Source organism: Tursiops truncatus, chromosome 3, assembly GCF_011762595.2.
Source record: "Tursiops truncatus isolate mTurTru1 chromosome 3, mTurTru1.mat.Y, whole genome shotgun sequence".
NCBI classification, from domain to species: Eukaryota; Metazoa; Chordata; class Mammalia; order Artiodactyla; family Delphinidae; genus Tursiops; species Tursiops truncatus.
The window spans coordinates 11,664,184-11,684,146 of record NC_047036.1 but is presented as its reverse complement, the minus strand read 5'-3'; the positions used below and the strand labels follow the sequence as shown (position 1 = coordinate 11,684,146).

General features: G+C 42.7%; 1 protein-coding gene across 1 annotated transcript in view; it reads left to right on the top strand.

Annotated features, from left to right (window-relative positions):
• DNAH5 (dynein axonemal heavy chain 5) overlaps nt 1–19,963 on the top strand; it is a 267,302-nt gene that overhangs the window by 39,307 nt on the left and 208,032 nt on the right. The window contains exons 2-3 of the mRNA XM_033852761.2: nt 16,242–16,376; nt 18,267–18,351. Of these exons, the coding sequence (XP_033708652.2) occupies nt 16,242–16,376; nt 18,267–18,351 (220 nt within the window). The remainder of the gene's footprint in view (nt 1–16,241; nt 16,377–18,266; nt 18,352–19,963) is intronic.

Below are 19,963 nucleotides of genomic sequence, written 5' to 3'. Positions count from 1 at the left end.
CTACATTCGTATTGTCACTAATTGTAGTCATAACTGTTTCGCAAATAAAAAATATAGTCGTATTTTTCATGTATTATGTACGTGGGAGGATCCAGGAGTTTTACATATATTTAAATTATCACAAGTCTGTTAGGCAGGTGGCTTTATTTCTAATGTACCATTTAGGAAACAAAAGCTCTGATGTCATATAGCTAAAAGAGGACAAAGCTGGGATTTAAATCCAGGTGTGTCTGACCCCAGTGCTTGCAATTGTTTATTATACCACATGGCCTAGGTTGTACATATAGGGCTGCAAGGCCTAAGGTAGGTAACTCTTCATAATTTAGGAATGAGTTCAGGAAATTTCACACTTCGGAATGTAAGCAGAAAATGGCAATAATTCAATACACAGATCCGAGTGAAGCTTTGCCCCCAATTTTCTTTTTTTATGGCACTCTCCACAATTTGTGATCATTTTATTTATAATTATGTATGCATTTATATTTATTTATTTTATATCTCCTCCCAGTGAAGACAGGAACGTTGGCTTTTCATTGGTTCTGAGATGTACGTTTTCCACATTTTAACATCTGTGAATTCAGAATGCAGCTTAAAATTGAGGTTGTATTTAAGGGTAATTGACAGCATTTGATGTTTTTCTCTTTGAGTGTTCTAGAAAACAATTATGCATCTTACAATTAATAGTTTTTAGTGCTTGACTAAGTGTGTGTTTTGGTTAGCTTAGTATGTAGTACAGTGCCTGGCCCCATAAAAGGTACTCACATTTGTTGAATGAATGAATGAGTGAATGAAAATGAAACTTTAAACTTTGCCTGAAGGTACTTGAATTTCTGGATGAAGTCTCCTGCCTACATGAGGCCCATTGTCCACTCTTGTTTTCTCGTTATGTCTGACTTAAGGTTTGGGAATGACCAGTAGTCTCAGTCTGAAACAGTGCATCATCCACAAAGACAGGGCTGGAGGTCGACCTCGGTTTAAAAGTTCCTGTAGGAGGAGTCTTGCCCGCTGAAGCTGTTGCCTGGTGGAAACTGCTCATAGGAAAACCCTCTTGGGTCTCCCTCTGGGCATTGTTTGTTGACTCTTCTCCAAGGACCAGAAACCCATTTTATTGCAGGCTGGCAATTAAGGGCAGGTGGTCAGATGCAGATTCAGGCTTGTGCTTTGCTTTGTTTGTGCTGCTTAATGACAATTCTCCGCGAGCTTCCTTTACTCAAGGGGATTCCTTACGATACCTACTGCCTCTGCCTTGCCCACTTTGAGGCTGAAATTCAGCCACAGAGGTTGAAGACTTTGCAGTTTACTGCAGAGCCTCGAGAGAGCCATGGTGACGCCTGACAAACACAGAATGAAGGCCATCAGCCATCTGTGGAAGTCTTCCCAGAAAGTAACTCTTCCCAAGAGAGAAGGTTGTAAATGGACTGCTGATGAAATGAGGATGGTGCCTAAAATACCATTAGGGAAGCTCCAGTTTCAATGTAACTAATGAACGAGAATGGATGCTAGAATGAATTGTGACCTCTGTCCTGAGGTCATGGGTTGACACAGGATTCTTGGGACTGATACTGAGATGCTGAGCAAGGAGGACGAGAAAATTCTGTGATTTGCTGGTGACCTTTCAACACCGCACAGAGGAGAATGACTACTAGTCTAGATACTGCCTTCATTCATCATTAGAACAGAAAACAGCTGCTTACTAATACCCAGAGGCTGATTTAAAAAGTATTCCATAAACAAACTCTAACTTCCTGTGCTCTAGCGCTTTGCTTACCAAACAATATTTAGGTCTAAATGCTATCTCTCTGTTAACTCTACATATGGAGGCCACGCCCTAATACTGGCTGTTGAGCAGGTGAATTTCCCAAGTTCAGGTGCCAAATTAGCATCCAAATTAGTGGTAGGTGTCAGTACCAGATTAGCATCCCGGCTTTCAAATCAGTCTCTTGTGAGGTTAATTAGCAGGATATTGGTGGGATGGGTTCCCTATATCCTGTTTTATCCTTGGATGACCTGATTGGATTTGAGCTCCTGAAACTTCAACTTCAGGGACTAAATGCTGGATTCAACATGCCCAACCTTACATGTCCTGCCTTTTATTTATCTTTTTTTTTTAAAAATTTTATTTATTTATTTATTATCTTCGGCTGTGTTGGGTCTTTGTTGCTGCGCATGGGGTTTCTCTAGTTGCGGCGAGCAGGGGCTACTCTTCGTTGTGCTGCACGGGCTTCTCATTGTGGCGGCTTCTCTCGTTGTGTAGCACGGGCTCTAGGTGCGTGGGCTTCATTAGTTGCGGCACGCAGGCTCAGTAGTTGTGGCTCACGGGCTCTAGAGCGCAGGCTCAGTAGTTGTGGTGCACGGGCTTAGTTGCTCTGCGGCATGTGGGATCTTCCTGGACCAGGGCTCAAACCCGTGTCCCCTGCATTGGCAGGCGGATTCTTAACTACTGCACCACAGGGAAGCCCCTTTTATTTATCTTGATGAGCTAAATCACATAGATTAGATCTCTCAAATCACCCTGCCTATGATTTCCCGTCATATCTTTACAGTAAGGATGATCAAGATGTTTAGTCACAAAGAATAAATTACCCTGGTTTATTTGTATGTACAACTGTGTGAGCACAAGTAATCTATGGACATCATTTTCTATTTACATGTGAAATAGGCTGCTTGTTCTTTATGGGGAGAAAATAGCTCATTTGGGTTACAATCCGCCTATCTGATGGTCACAGCCACAGTGCTGGTAGTTAACCACACAGTTGTTTAGACAAAGACAGACTGAATTTCTTGTACAACTTATTCCGAGCTGTGGCTTCTCTGCTCTCTATTTTGATATGGTTTAAAGTTACTCACTGTTCAAAGAAATGATTCAAATATCTCTGTTGACTCCAAGTTTACTGTTGGGCAGTGTATAGAATTAAATGAACATCAGAGGTTGTGTTGCAACCCAGCAGTTCAAATGCTTTGATTGGTTGATAAGCATGGATGAGAGGCACAGTTAAACTGTATAGCAGGTAAACGGTATTACCCTAACAACACAAGGCTTTGGAACAGAGGAGAGGGCAAAGGGGAGCGACTGTAGAAGGAAAACAAGGAGAGTATAGGTGCGCTTTTAATTTTTATTCCGTGTATATGGTGACTAATACCTTCAAATTAGACATGTGAACGTGAACTTCTGGTCCTCCGAGGGACTTTTCATGTGAAAGCCTGTTGGATGATGAGTAGGGCTCCCAGGAGTTAGAAGATCATTCTGGAAGAGTCCATAAGCTGAGCAGATTGCTGTGATGTTCAGGATCGGTAGGAGACAGTTCTGGAAGCAGAGCGTCACCTGGGTTTTAATGGTTGCTGTTTGTAAGCTTGCACGTGTGTCTTAGACATCATCTCTCGCACCTGTGTGCAAAAACCCTAAAAAATTCCAAAGTTATATTCAGATGAATTTGTGAGCAACACTTTGTCTACTAATTTTTGGATAGCCCAAAGGCTATATGTTGATATTTCAAATTAAAAAAAAAAGGGGAGTGCATCTTTAGGCTTCTCTGCACGTTGCCACATAAACGAGAACTACTTGTAGAAAGACAGGCTTCAGCTTTTGAGATGATGCTTCCCTGATGGAAAAAAAACCCATTCAGAGTGCTTTGGTGACTGCATTCTCCCAGACCTGTAAGCTTTTGTTGGTGATGAGAAATAATTAAGGCAGATTCTAGGCTGCAAGTTTTCTAAGCCCTTTGAAATGACACCCCTCTCCACCTTCTAAAGGCCCAGAAATGTGGTCACAGATCATGAGATGCAAGGATGTGCCTTTGGAGTCACATTGAAGAACGAGCTTCCCTAGCCTAGGACTCATCAGCCGCTTTTGATTACGCAGATGCGTAAAGAGATGTTTGGAGCCTCTTCCATGGCTGATTGATGTCAGAAGAAAATGGAGGGTTCTCCAGAGCTCTGTTCTCAACATTGAGACATGCTTCCTCAGGACTTGATCGTTGTATCTTTTTTTTTTTTTTTTTTGCCGTACGCGGGCCTCTCTCACTGTTGTGGCCTCTCCTGTTGCGGAGCACAGGCTCCGGACGCACAGGCTCAGCCGCCATGGCTCACGGGCCCAGCCGCTCCGCGGCATGTGGGATCTTCCCGGACCAGGGCACGAACCCGTGTCCCCTGCATCGGCTGGCGGACTCTCAACCACTGCGTCACCAGAGAAGCCCAATCACTGTATCTTTTATGGTCCCCAGCAGCCAGATGATTCTGGCCAGTCTTGCAGCCATTTTTCCACCACAAGACACAGGGATGCTGTCTCTGCATTTCCTAAGCACTCTGCCACCAGCCATCCTCCACTTCCCCTCGCCCCACCATTCTGACGCATCCTTCCCAAGGTCAACATCTTCCAGCCAAGCCCTTGAACTTGTTTGGCTGCAAACGCTTATTCCTTAAGACCGAATGCAAGTGTCGCCTCCTCCGAGAAGCCTCCCTGACACTTTGAGGAGGCGGCGGGGTCTCAGCGCTTTGCTCCTCTGGCTGCTAGAGCCCTCGTCACATCACTGCAGTGAAATGACATTTGTCTACTTGTGATTCCCTGGAGGAAAGGGATGATGCTTCCTTCATTTTTAAATAGCCTTCTGGTAACACAGAATCTGGTACTAAATACACCTTAATTTATGCTTGTGCAATCAGTTGGATGAATTAAACTCTTCACATGTCTGAATGTGTTTCCAATTCTTCATTTCACTTTTCCATGCTTCAATACCAAGTCTAAAAAATTAAAGTTGCTGATAAAATCTCAAGTATAATTAATGAATTAGATTCTTTTTTGGCACGAATGACCTTCTGGGAGTATGTTTTTTGGAAGTTTCTATATATTTAGGTTGCTGGCTCTGTTCACCCCCGTGATGTATGAGGTTAACAGAATTACCTTAATACTGTTGCAGTGTATTATGTAAATAATTACACATTTTTTTGTTTAATGCATTGATTTGACAATTTATTAAATTGTAACTTTGTCATCTAACATAATCAATGAGAAAGAATCCAAAACCACTTAACATTACAAACTATAAATCTCTATTTAACCTTAGTCTGGAAATATTACTGTAATGATGCCATATTATAATTAGGTTATTGTAATATAATAATTGACTGTATTCAGAATACACAGCCAAATAAACCATAAGCTCTCTGGGTTTAGAAAAGTCAAGCCATATATCCTTTTTGTTGTGTAATAAACACAAATGCTTTTCAATGAAAAAGCTCGAAATAATTCTGTATATATTGACTCACTTATATACAAAAGTATGGCTCAGATATGATGTCTGCCTTCTTTTTTGCTTTTCTCTTTGGTGAAGAGAGCTCAGTACCAACTTCCAAGCATACAATGGACATGAATTCCAGACTTACGGATTTTGTTTTTCTTTCTTTCCCTAAAATTAAACTGAAATATATAATTTTGCTGGTTGACTTTGTTGACCTTTAGAAAAAACACACTTGAAAGATTTATGACAGTCCTCTTGACCTAAATTCACCTAATTGCAAAGCTAGTTTTGAAATGGAGACCCGTTTTCTCCCTGCTGCTGGAATGTATATCGTTCATGTTTCCACTGATGTATTGATGCTAGGGAATACCGTTGCTCCTTGAATTTCAGATTGCTAGGTTTCTCTAAACAGTGATTCTTGCAGTGGGGCTAGAGACTGGCGGGGGAGAGAGGGCAGCTCCTTTCCCTACTGAGAAACTCCCCAGGGAGGGGCCACTGTTGCCCTGCGGGTGCACAGTGGAAGACAAGACAAGGAAAGACCCTTTGCTCTCAGATATGTTTTGAAAGCTGAAAGGATGTCAGTGTTGTTATTCTTTGGCAAAATAGTCAAACCGGTTTCAGAATCCTCTTAATCAGGCCCAGACATGTTTGGCCCTGTGAACACATTTCACATGCACAGATCAAAACAACTTCCCTGGAGCGTTGGGAGGGGAATGGCTCTAGGATGCAGCTGTGGGGAGGGGACAGGTGCTGCTTTTTAGTGCCCAGGTGAGGGCTTCTGAACCTGAAGGCGTCAATGCCCCGTGGGGCCACCTCGTACTTACACCATAGCCAGAGCCCGGGAGGATGTGACTCTAGGTGCAGATCCATCCATTCCGCTAGTATCTGTTGAACACCTACTTTGTACCAGGTGCTGTGCTTCACAGGACAGTGGGGAAGAGCACGTCCGGGCCTCGTGGGGTTGAGCTGAAACTTGTCCTTCCTGTCAATTTTTGCACGACTCTAGTAACAAGAAACAGAAAAGGTCTAGAGTTGCAGGGATCCCAGATTTATGCCCTTGGACTTTACTGAGTTCCTACTTCAAGTGAGAACCTGGTAGCACGAGTCAATCATGATCAAGTCATAAAATGCTTTCCGCTGGAGCAGTGTTCTCAGGCTGGGCTGCCACGATAGTTGCCAGGGGAACTTTTGAGAAACACCAATGCCAGGTCCCCATGCCAGGCAAGAGGGGTCAGAGTTTCTTGGGAGGCAAAGGAATCAGCATTTCAAAGTTCCCAGGTGATTGTGATGAGCATCAGCTGTAAGCACTCTGGTTCATTGTGATAAACAAGGGAGGTTTTCGAATTTCACCCCTGTGCCATATAGAATGTGAATGATGACGTTATATACGTACTTTTTAGCAAATGAGCGAAAACCACTTGAATTATGTGGCCTCTGCTGCCAGAGGGGACTCTTGGAATTCTACAAGAATTTACTCCTGGTTTTAGAGTAAAACTAGTGTAGGATTGGGGGAAGATAGAATATATGGCCATGTGAAGGCCCACTAAGTCTGGATCAGGTCCAGATATGTGGGGTGTAGAAAATGGGCTCTAAGTTAGAGTTTGGATCGTGTAATATTGGGGGGAGAGGAGGTTGTGGTGAATGGGATACCCCTTTAGCAGGTTTTGGGTCTGCTTGGGTGAAAAATCCACATATAGTGAAAGGTAAAGAGGCATCTTTTATTTGCTTGGAAAGAATGACCGATAAGGGAGTTCGTAAATGGGGAGATTTAGGGGCCCTGAAAACTCCAGCAAAAATAGACAAGGTTCCAGAGCTTACTGTCAGCACAAAAGAAAATTGATGGAACCCTCTCCGTTTAAGCGCTAGGCTCTTTGCAAGCGAAGGAGAGTGCCGTTCTCGTTAAATAAAAGAGGGCTTCACTGTAGCACCTGCTGTGAGTGGATTAGCCAGCGTGGAGTGTCTTCCCTTCCAGGCACCACTTTTCTCAAGTGCTCTTCGTGTGGGAAGGAGGTGTGGTGCTTCCTCTGCAGCTGTGGCCCTTCACCTGGAGAAATAAAACACAAGGCAAGTTAAGACGCGAAAAGTACAGTTAGGAGTTGAGAGTGGCTCAACTGTGGTTCTTCCAGCCAATTAACGAGCAGGTTTGGACGGTCCAGGAAGCGTCACAGAGGAGCCGCTCCCAGAGAGGAAACGGGGCCCTGTGGGTTAAAGTGAAAATGCTGGAAGCCAAAAAGGGAGGCTTTTCTTTGTTTGAAGACATGGAAATTGGGTTAACTTTGTGGAGAGGGCTCTTTCATTTGGAGAAATGAGTAGAAGTACTTCCCTCAGTTTCTGTAATTCAGCACATTTAAATGGGATGTAGGCTAAGCGAGGTTAGTTATATTTGCTGTGAATTGAGGGAGAGCCGTAATCCATACTAATGGTGGAATTTCGTGCAGTGGTTTATGCTGGAGCCCGAACAGCATGGAAGACCCGGGAGCTTGTTGACTGAATTCTGCACCTGCAATCATGGACGCACACAGAGCTAGAATCATTTGCACGAGGCCTTAATTACTTGAGAGTGACTTGTAAATGATAAACTTGGTTAATCGTCCCTGGATTAGATATCAGTTGAGGTTTTACTAAGTGCCAGGCCCTGTTCTGGGCTCTGGAGATATTGCAAAAATCAAAATAGAAAATATCCCTCCCTGTGGAGCTGATACTCTTGTAGGAATGATGAGATTCAGGTGATATTTATTTTAGTTTACCCCTCAGGAGACGAGAAGGATCGGGTTATGTATATAGCAGACAAGCGAGTTAAACTAGCCTGGGCCATTTGGTTATCTCTCTTAAAAAAAGAAAAAGAAGGACATCTTTTACCGATAACCAGGCATTTTAGCTAGGCCTACACTTGGAGTAATTTTTCCTCTGCTCATGGATTTGTCCTGATTCATCCACAGCTGGGGAAAATGGAATAAAGTGAAACTAACTGGCCTAAGATGATCAAACCCACGTCCTTGGCCTCTTTGGCACTGTTTCATCAGGTGATTAATTATCTCTGGCCTTGCGATTGATACTGAGAGCCAAAGTGAAATCTGTCTCAGAGGTATTTACTTTGGTGATTTAAGATAAGGAGTTTCAATTGTAATTTGTAGACTCCACATTATTTAGAGTGATCTCCAGTGGGGATTTAAATCTACGTTATACTCTCCCCTGCTATGTTTGTGACATTGCTATAAGCACACATATGCATAAGAGAACAAAACACCCAAATAAAAAAATGGAAATAAATTCACTCAAAAATAGGCAACAGACTGACATTAAAACAGATCTCTTTCTCAGATTCAGATCTGCAACTAGGCTAATCATATTGCCTAGAAAAACTTTTTTTTTTTCAACAAAGAAATATATGTATATTTTTTTGGCTGTAGAACCTACCCCTTGCCTCACACTCTTCTGTGCAAAAGCATCCTATGAAGGCGTGGTGTGAACAGTACGATATAGATAAAAGTGAAATTGTCCAGTAATGGGTTGGGCGAAGCAGGGAGCCCAGCCCACTGGCTGCCCACCCAGGCAGGGAGCCTGAGTCCTAGGCACTTCAGGAGACGAGGATGGGGTAGGGAGTTACCATTTGCTGAGACACAGTCGTGTGGTAGGGGAGCTGGACACAGAGCACGCCAGCTGGAAGCCGGCTGGGCACCAGTCCATCCTGGCACTAAAATATTACCGGTGTAATTCAGAAAATGGTGTCAGTTAACGCCAGTCTCCACCCACAAATCCTTCTATAACCCATGCAGTGTATATGGGGTCTCCTCCCAAGAGTGCTCTAGATAACCCTTGAGTGGAAATTTAGAGAATGTCAGTTTGGATGGATGCAAAATTCTCAGTTGCCCGGGACACCCCATGTCTTGGCCTGGCCCTGCAGACACACCAGGGCTTGAAGCCCAGCCCCGCCACTTACTTAGCAGTGTGCTCTTGGGAAAGTTGTGAGTGGTCCGTAGTCTTGATTTCCTTGTGTGGAAATAATCATGTCTGGTTCATAGGGCTTTTGTGACAATTATACCTAAGCACAGGAAGCAAATGATGACTTGCTGATCCAAAGCTAGCAATGCATCCGGGGCAAAGAGAGCAAAATGTACCCTGACATCTTCAGGAGGGTTGGGGACAAGGGTGTCCTTGCTCAGCCAACAGAGGGTTTCTCAGACCCGACAGCTCCATCCTCCGTCCATTTCTCGTCGCCAGAGACATGAGTGGGGTGGGCCTGGATCTGAAACAATGCCGCCAACAGGACTGGGCTTTCTAATGGTGGAGGGAGTTTAAGCATTTGTACAACTGAAAAATCATGATTAAGTTTTGTCGCCTGAATTTTGATGTCCAGGGTCAAAGTCTCGGTCATGCCGTTTTAATTCATACGCTGATTGCCTTAGTATTATCCCCAAACCACACCCCATTTAATCTTTGCAAATACCTTCAAGTTTGGACTTTTATCCCCATTTTACAGACAAGGGTAAGGTCTCTGTTGGAGTTGGGGGTTATAACCTGGAGCCAAAATGAAATGTGTGTGGTTCATGCACAGTTTACATACATGAACGTGTAGACCTGGGCTTTGGTTCTACAGCGTTAAAGGCAAAGGTTAGTATATTAAAAAAAATTGGAAGGATGGGTTTGTCATGAGAAAAAGTCACAGAGCTTTATTATGACAGCACGTGGCATTGGGTCTTCGTTGGGATTCACATTTTAAAATCTCAAGTTTCACCCCAGACACCTCCCGATCCAATCAAAAGATTCCAAGAACCAAAGCCAACAAACAAAAAACCAAAAAACCCCCTCAAGTCTCTTGTCTGTATTAACTTTTGAACCAATGGGAAGCAGCCCGAATGCTAGAGAAGAAACAGAGCTTAGCTGTTGCGTAGTCCAACACTTTGATTTTAGAGTTGCAGAACCTGAAGCCTGGAATGGTTAAATGACAGATGCAAAGTCTTACAATTAATGGCAGCCCTGGGTCTGGACCCCACTCTGGCACCAGGGCTCGTTTGTGTACATGAAGTTGCCCTATCTTGAAAGCACCACTTGTTTCTTGGGAGGTAGCACATTAGTCCCTGTTTTATCCCAAGGTGGTAGTAACATTCTTTGTTACCAAGTTGCAGAAATGTGTTAAATACCGTTCTAGATTTCCTTGGACATTGAATAGGTTTCTGGCCACCCTCCCCACTCCCATCAGTTGGTGCTTGTGCATGCAACGCAAAACAATTTTAACATAATCCTTAAAAAAAAAAAAAAAGAATTCCATGGTTCGCCTCTTGCCTTTGTCATCCCACTCTGCCCTCCCTCTTCAAGTGTCCTAGATGATTCAAAGGCGACAGGACAAGCCACCTCCAGTTAGTCAACTGACTGCTTGTTCTTGCAGTTCCCTGGCAGCCAGAAAGCTGCAAGTTTAAGTTTAGGGAGTGACAATGCACTGATCCCATCACCAAATATTTATTTGACATTATTGACTTTTTGTGGTCGTAAAATAAAAGTCCCTCATTGTACCCGCATACCTTGGTATAAGGCAATGAAAGTTGACATTGATAAACATTGTGCTCTTTCATGTACATGGCACTGGGGTTGACTTCATATTACTTATCAGGAGATAGAATAGTTTATGTAAGAACATATTCAATGCTTAACGTGCTTTTGAATATAGCTTTGAAAACATTTTCTTTAAAAACACACTGATAATTTGCTTTTTTTTTTGATAATTTGCTTTTATATGTAAAATTGCTTTGGAAGGTTTTTTCATCTGTGATATTTAGGTAAAAATAGAATAATTAGTGTTCTGTTTTAGAGGCCAATCTCTCCTTTCCTCCACTAGAATGTATAGTTTTTTCCTTTGGAGCCCTGTAAAATCAGGTCATAGAATAATGTGTTGCCATGGCAGAATGTTATAGAAGTTTCTGGATTCTTTGGAAGCCTTCAGTTGGTTTACATCCTGACTTTTCTAGTTCTCTAGTTGTTTTTTTTTTTTAAATATTTATCTGTTTGGCTGTGCCGGGTCTTAGTTGCGGCATACGGGGTCTAATTCCCTGACCAGGGATTGAACCCGGAGCCCCTGCACTGGGAGCGCAGAGTCTTAACAACTGGACCACCAAGGAAGTCCCTGGTTCTATAGCTTTTTAGTGTCTTTTTGGCTGCCCAGCATTTGCCACCTTGTTGGTTTGTTGCTGGATCCCTGGCTCCCCTGGTTGCCCACCATGTCTTCAAGCTGCTGAAGACATTTAGTACAAACCCAGAAAGATCACTCTGAGAAAAGCCTTTATTCCTCCCTGACGAGAGTGTGGAAAACGAAGAACAGGACATTCACCTGGTTTTAGCCATGGTTGAAAAGAGATTTAAATTTACTTCTTTTTGATGTTTATGGAATGTATACTTTGTGTCAAGACCCATGTGTTCTCTTTTTAGGGAAATGGCAAAAAAGTAGGTAGATCGTTTATTTTTTTAAACCTTAACCTTGCCCTGCATCCCCACCCCTAAGCCCAACTAATTTGTCTCCCTTCAGTTTTGGAAAAAAGAACATAAATCACACATGTCTAGCGATTGCCTTTCAATCACTCGGAAATCCCCAACTTTTTCCTCTTTACTTTTTCTTAAGTCTTTTGTATCTTAAAAAATTCTCCTTTGACTCTAACTTCCCCTCTTTCTACTAGTAACCACATTTCTTTCCTTTATAGTCAAGTTTCTGGAAGGAATAGTTTATATTCAGTACCTTTATTATTGTTTAAAATTTATTTTTATTGAGGTAACATTGGTTTATAACATTATATAGGTTTCATGTATAGGACTTCCCTGGCGGTCCAGCGGTCAAGACTCCATGCTTCCAATGCAGGCGGTGCAGGTTCGATCCCTAGTCCGGTAACTAAGATCCCACATGCCATGTGGTGAGGCCAAAAAAAAAAAAAAAAAAAAAAAAAGTGGAGATATTCATTCCATGAATGATTTCTCTTTTACCAATCATTCTTTTCTCAAGTCTGAATCCATTTGTTTTCTGTGCAACCAATGGAATTATTCTAACAAGGATTACTCTGTTACCTACTGCTGCATAACAAACCGTAAGAGAGCTAATGGCTTAACTGTCTGTTATCAATTATCTATTATCTCTTAACAACTATTTATTATCTCTCTTGATTCTGTGGGTGGCTGGGCTCAGCTGGATGGTTCTTCTGTTTCATGTGGCCTTGGCTGGGTTGCAGTCATCTGTTGGCTTGACTAGGTTGGAATGTCCAAGGCAGTTTGAAAGTTGATGCTGGGCAAAAGCTTTTAAGTTTCATTAGGTCCCATTTGTTTACTTTTGTTTTTATTTCCATTTCTCTAGGAGGTGGGTCAAAAAGGACCTTGCTGTGATTTATGTCACAGAGTGTCCTGCCTATGTTTTCCTCTAAGAGTTTGATAGTTTCTGGCCTTTGAAGCAACTGACAAAGGATTAATCTCCAAAATTTATAAGCAGCTCATGCAGCTTAATAACAAAAAAAACAAACAACCCAATTCAAAAATGGGCAGAAGACCTAAATAGACATTTCTCCAAAGAAGATATACAGAGTGCCAACAAACACATGAAAGAATGCTCAACATCACTAATCATTAGAGAAATGCAAATCAAAACTACAATGAGATATCATCTCACACCAGTCAGAATGGCCATCATCAAAAAATCTAGAAACAATAAATGCTGGAGAGGGTGTGGAGAAAAGGGAACCCTCTTACACTGTTGGTGGGAATGTGAATTGATATAGCCACTGTGGAGAACAGTATGGAGGTTCCTTAAAAAACTACAAATAGAACTACCATATGACCCAGCAATCCCACTACTGGGTATATACCCTGAGAAAACCATAATTCAAAAAGAGTCATGTACCAAAATGTTCATTGCAGCTCTATTTACAATAGCCCAGAGATGGAAACAACCTAAGTGTCCATCATCGGATGAATGGATAAAGAAGATGTGGCACATATATACAATGGAATATTACTCAGCCATAAAAAGAAACGAAATTGAGCTATTTGTAATGAGGTGGATAGACCTAGAGTCTGTCATACAGAGTGAAGTAAGTCAGAAAGAGAGAGACAAATACCGTATGCTAACACATATATATGGAATTTAAGAAAAAAAAATGTCATGAAAAACCTAGGGGTGAAACAGGAATAAAGACACAGACTTACTAGAGGATGGACTTGAGGCTATGGAGAGGGGGAAGGGTAAACGGTGACAAAGAGAGAAAGAGGCATGGACATATATACACTACCAAACGTAAGGTAGATAGCTAGTGGGAAGCAGCCGCATAGCACAGGGAGATCAGCTCAGTACTTTGTGACCGCCTGGAGGGGTGGGATAGGGAGGGTGGGAGGGAGGGAGACGCAAGCAGGAAGAGATATGGGAACATATGTATATATATAACTGATTCATTTTGTTGTGAAGCTGAAACTAACATACCATTGTAAAGCAATTATACTCCAATAAAGATGTTTAAAAAAAAAAAAAAGGAAAGTTGATGCTGGGGTATCAGCTAGGAGATCTTCTGGGCTGTCAGCCAGAATGCCTTGGATTTTCTCCGTGTGGTCTCTCCATGGGTTTGGACTTCTCATAGCTTGGTGGCTGGGTTCTGAGGGAGCATTCCCAAGTGCAAAGGCAGAAGCCGAAAGTCTCTTAAGGACTAGCCTAGGAAGTTTTACAGTCTCACTTCTTCCCACATCCTTTTGGTGAAAACTGGTCACAGGGCCAGCCAGATTCAAGAGGAGGGGATATAGAGTCCATTTCTTGATAGGTTAGTGGTACAACCACATTGCAGAAGAGCTGTGAGGGTGCTGCAGTCATCTTGTAAACACAATTACAGGAACGATCTGGCCCATATTGTCTACTGTGCTGTATTGAGAACCAGTATCTGCATCTGTCTCTGCAATGCAATTTCACCTTGGGCTCCAGATCCACATTCCCAGTGGTCTGTCTGGGACAGACATTTCCCAAGCTCTGGGAAATGCGGCCACAATCCACCTGCCTGGCCTTCCTGTCTTCAGGCTTGCATCACTCCAGTCCACTTTTTTTTTTTTTTAAGATTTAATTTTATTTATTTTTGGCCGTGTTGGGTCTTCGTTGCTGCACGTGGGCTTTCTCTAGTTGCGGGGAGCGGGGGTTACTCTTTGTTGCGGTGCGTGGGCTTCTCCTTGCTGTGGCTTCTCTTGTTGCAGAGCACGGGCTCTAGGCATGTGGGCTTCAGTAGTTGCGGCGCGTGAGCTCAGTAGTTGTGGCTTGCGGGCTTTAGAGTGCAGGCTCAGTAGTTGTGGCGCACGGGCTTAGTTGCTCCGTGACATGTGGGATCTTCCCGGACTAGCGCTCGAACCTGTGTCTCCTGCATTGGCAGGCAGATTCTGATCCACTGCGCCACCAGGGAAGCCCCCTCCAATCCACTTTTTATACTGCTTTCAGAATGACTGATGTTTTGAGGCAGCACAGACAGCTAAACATCTTTCCTGATTTGAAACTCATCAGTGACTCTCCATGAACTTCAGATAATATTTATACTTTCTAACATGGCCCATAAGATATTTTATGGTCTGACTTTTTTTCTCATTTCCTATTACGCCTTTTTCTTTTTCTTTTTTTTTTGGCCTCGCTGCATGGCATGTGGGATCTTAATTCCCCAACCAGGGACTGAACCTGTGCCCCCTGCAGTGGAAGCATAGAGTCTTAACAACTGGACCGCTAGGGAAGTCCCTCCTATTATGCCTTTCTAGTTATTTTCAGTTCAGCCATCCTGGCTGCCTTGTGGTTTCCAGACATGCTAAGCTTTCTTATGTCTTTTGGCCTCTGCATGTGCAGAAATGCCTCTATCCCAGGGAGTGTGGCCAACTCTCCTTCAACTCGAGCTCAAGCCACCTCTTCCTGAAACTTTTCCTGTACCTCCACCCCTCTGCAGCCCTGGGCTAGAGGGGGAATCCTCCCTTCAGCTCCTTCTCTGAAGACCCATTAATGCCCCTGCATAAATCTGATGCCCCTGTAGCAACCATAATGCCATCCTCTCACATTTACATTTTCTGCTTACATTCTGCCAACCAGGCTATGAGTTTTTTTGAGGTCACTGGGTAGTGTTTACCTCTAGAGTGCTTGTACATATTTGAGGTTCAGTAACTGTTGAATACAAGAAAGGATCCAGAGGGGCTACCTAGCAGGAGCTACTGGCTAGCATTAAAGATAATGCCCTTAATTCAAAAAATGAACTAGAAGTTGAATATCCGCCAATGGTAAAATGGTTGATTATGGTACGTCCATATTGTTGAATATTTTGCAGCTATTACAAGAGTTGGAGTGGTCTGTACTAAACTAAAAAGAAGTCTGTGATGTATTATTAAGGGAAAAATGCATGAAAAAATTTTATACTATATATAAATAGAAATGTGTATATATGTTTGCATATGTTTGTATGAACAGAGCACATATGGAAAGATATGCTTCAAACGGCCAATGTTGGTTACAGTGAACTTGCTTTGTTATTGTAATTAACAGTCAACAGGTAAAAATTAAGCACTGGTATTCAGAAATTAATTTCAAAACCAGATATGAACCTGTAGACAAACAAGAAACTTAGGAGATAGTGTACAAGAATAAGTATTACTTTAGCAGCCTAGGAAATGTTTACAAAAGTAGAGATCTTTTTGATTTTGGTGTGTGTCTGTTGAATGCTTATATATGGGTAAAATTAAGTCTGTAAAGATTTGGAACAAAATGTTAACGGTAATACTGTCTGGCTGGCAGATGATTTTTATTTCTACTTTTGGCTTATCTGTGTTATGTAATTTCAAAACAATGAGCACATCTTATTTTCATAATAGAAATAACATTATTTCTAAAAACAGAAGATAGTACCTAAAAACTGGTACCATTAAGCTGTTATCTGAATACCCAAGACTTGAAAAAGCACCAGTAGTATGAAATGATTACAGAATGAATCCATTTGAGAACAGCAGTTGCCACATAACATTTTTCTTCCCTTCTTGTAGCAAAGATTGAAGGAAGAGAAGGAAGCCAAGCGGGCTCGTCTGGATGGGAGACATGGCTACTTATTTGCGATTGTAGCTTCCTGTGTGGACCTCAACAAAACCGAAGTGGAGGATGCCATTCTAGAGGGGAATCAGGTGCGATGCATTTGAGTTCTCACTGACTTGATTATGGAGGGCACAGCTGGCGTTGTCCTGTGGCAGGGTCTGTGCTGGGCCTTAGGGAAGGGTGTCTGTTTCAACATGCTTAGGACCCTATTCTGGCTTGGTATGGGTGGTGGCAGAAGGAGCTTGGGCTCTCCAGCTCTCCATGTTGAGTGGGGTATTTAGAATTGACATTCTGACAGTGTTGTCTGTGTCTCTCTACATCCAGTGAAGCTGGGCTCAGGCACCATTTTGGAACCTGAGGTTAGAGAACAGAATCTCGTCTCAGCTGCTGATTTATCTTGTTTTTGTTTTTTTTTCTTTTTTTTTTTGAGTTTATCCTGTTCTAGCCTGGGAGATTAAATGCGCCATACTTTTCTGGCTTTGGCTTTGATTCGGCAGCTGAACTGGTTTCTTTTGTTCCTGACCTGACTTCCATCTTCTGCCCTGATATCCCTTCAAAGCCTGGGGCGTGATTTAGTTGGTGGGGAGACCAAAATACGGGAAGATACAGTTTCCTGGGCAGGGAGGAAGGCATTCCAGGAGCTGTGATGTTTCCTGAAGTTTTTTTTTTTTAAAAACTTTTTAGGCATTAAAAAAGAAATAAAGAGAAGAAAGGAAGGAAGCCTTTTTTGTTGACAGGGATGTCACATTGTTGATAATACTTTTTAGTGATAGGCTTGTAAAGGTTTGACAACCAGCTTTGGGCAAGGGGAAAGGAAGGCACTAGTCTGAGCATTTCCTGATTCTGTGGAGTAAATATTCCCACCATGGCTGATTCCAAACGACCAACATGATGTTACTAAACACCGAGTTGGGAGGAGATGTGGTCAGTTGGCTGTCCCAAGCCTGTACGAGCCGGCTGTAGCCCTCTACTGGCTTTATCCCTTCCTGCAGTGCCACTTGGGTAGGGTTAATTGGGGTCAGTGGACCAATTCAGGGTGGATAACACTAAAATAGTTAAACTACAGAATGAATCAATTAAGAGTTGAGGAAATGTCCTTTTCCTTTTTCTCCTCCTCATAGCTAACATTTATTGAATATTTACCATATGTCAGTCTCTGTGCTGATTTTTATCTATTATCCCATTTAATCTTCGTAATACCAGGAAGTAGATAAAATTATTCCCCCCACAGGAGGCATAGAAGGAGACAAGTTCACACGGCTGATTCAGGCATGGAGAGACAATTGGATTTGGGATAATGCAGATGGAATAACTGAATAAAAGCTCTGAACTGTAGGAATCCCAAGTCACACTCTATGCCGTATTCAGGACCCAGAAATGTCAGGACCCGGGAGGCTTAAAGACAACATCCTGTATCAGGCTTACTGAGCCAGAGGGTGGGGAGAGGGCGGGGAGGGAGGGTTTTTTTTGTTTTTTTTTTTTTGCGGTACCCGGGCCTCTCACTGTTGTGGCCTCTCCCGTTGCGGAGCACAGGCTCCGGACGCGCAGGCTCAGCGGCCATGGCTCACGGGCCCAGCCACTCCGCGGCATGTGGGATCTTCCCGGACCGGAGCACGAACCCGTATCCCCTGCATCGGCAGGCGGACTCCCAACCACTGCGCCACCAGGGAAGCCCGACACTCATCTCTATTTATATCTGTCTTTAACAGCTCAGCACTTTAGGAAATCAGCCAATATGGAGAGACAGTCTTTTTCAAATATGTGTATGCCACAAATATTTTTATGATTAATCAACGCACTTCTGTGAATTTAGTCTTTACTGTGGTAAGATATTTAGTCTTTCATGGTTTTATGTTAAAAAGATATGATCCTTTCTATATGGTTTGCTGAAGTCCTATGCAGCTAAGAAAGATGATAGTAACTGCTGATTTAAACGTGGTTTCTGATTCAGTCATTACTTTGCCTTTCCTTTTTCCCAGATTGAGAGAATCGATCAGCTTTTTGCTGGTGGAGGTCTTCGTCACCTCATGTTTTACTATCAGGATGTGGAGGTAGCGGAAACAGGTATTTGAATTTGATGTGACATAACCCAGAAATGTGTTGTTAGATTGATCCAAGTATGGCATGAAGCAGGAGGCCACTGGGAGCACTGACCACTTTTACCTTGGCGGGTGGGACGAGTGGGGAGTGGTGAGGTGTGGTGGGTGAAGCCCAATGGAACAGGTTCTGTTTTCACCCCAAGCAAAGGACAAATGGTAGTGGGTATGTAGCCTGGTTGTTCTAACTTTATTTGGGATATTTTGTTTTCCTTTTCAGGCTGTGCTGGCGACTGGAGAATAATAAAATGATCTACATTTTGAGACTTCCTTACATGTTAGTGCATTCTGTGCAGTTATGTTCTAGAACTTCTTTTGGGCATCTGCTTCCTTTCTATTTCTTTTTAGCATAGGAATTGTTGCCAGTAACAGTAGTTTTTTAGTTAAATATCATATCATGTTCATTTTCTGCTGACTGTGATTCAAAGGAATAATATTGAATGACAAGTGTAGCCATTTTCACTTAAGAAAAACTTGCAAATCTTCATGTGGGTTCAACTGGCATATCCCATTCTACTTTTATGTGAATTAATGCACTTTTAAAGCCAAACTAGGGACATAAACAAATATATTATGATTATATTAAAATCATATATAGGGTCAATCCCTTTATGACCTCTTGGAAGAAAAGGAAAATAGTTATCGCTCTTGACATACAGTGTGACCATGGTTTTTGTTTAAAAACTGAGGAAATTATGCACGCATAAATGCCTGGCATTTTTCCCAAATTATCTGTTTTATGTTTTGTGGTCAGAAAGGGCACTACATTTTGAGTGAAAAAATCAGAAGACAAAAATTTTAAATTATATCCCAGATTGCAAAACATAAGCTCAGGTGAATAAGTTCACCCGTGAACGACACTGGGTGAAGCTGGCCTTTGTGTGTCAGTCTTACATTGAGTAAGAAAGATTCATGGACGTAAACGCAAATGCAAGCTTGTTCTTGTTTCCCACTCTCCCTTTAAACCTTTTCGGTAGGAGTACCTTTCTTTCTGACCTTGAATTGAAATCCAGACAACCCCATGAAGTTTTCTAGATATTCTTAGATAAGAAAAGTGCCCGTGGTTGTTTCCAATTACAAACACAGTCTCAATTCAGAAGCTAAAAATATCCAGTTGATCAAAACTAGTCGATCTAAAGTTAAATCTTCTCTACTCTTGGCCCTCCCCCTTCCTTCCATCCCCCAACATCCTTGCAGCAGGGCCCTCTGAAGGTCAGTGTTTGCAGTGGTGGAGGAGCCCGTGGGTCTCCTTTTCTCCCTCAACTTCTCCTTCCACCCCTTGCCCAATCATGTTAATCATAGTTTCTGACTGAGTCAGGCTTGAAGCAGGGCAGAGATTACAGCTAAGAGGTAGCGGCCAAGGTTTTACTTGACTGACATCTGTCGTGAGCTGACTGGCCTGGCGTTCTCTGGGCCTTGCTCAGATGGGAAGACTGAGGCACAGAAAGATTAAGTAACTTGCTCCAGGTCACGTGGCTCGGAAGCTCAGCCCGAGATGGAAACCCCGGGAGACTGACTGCAGAGCCCACGTCACCCATCCCTATGCCGTCCTACCGCTACAGCAGCCTCCTGACTCTAGC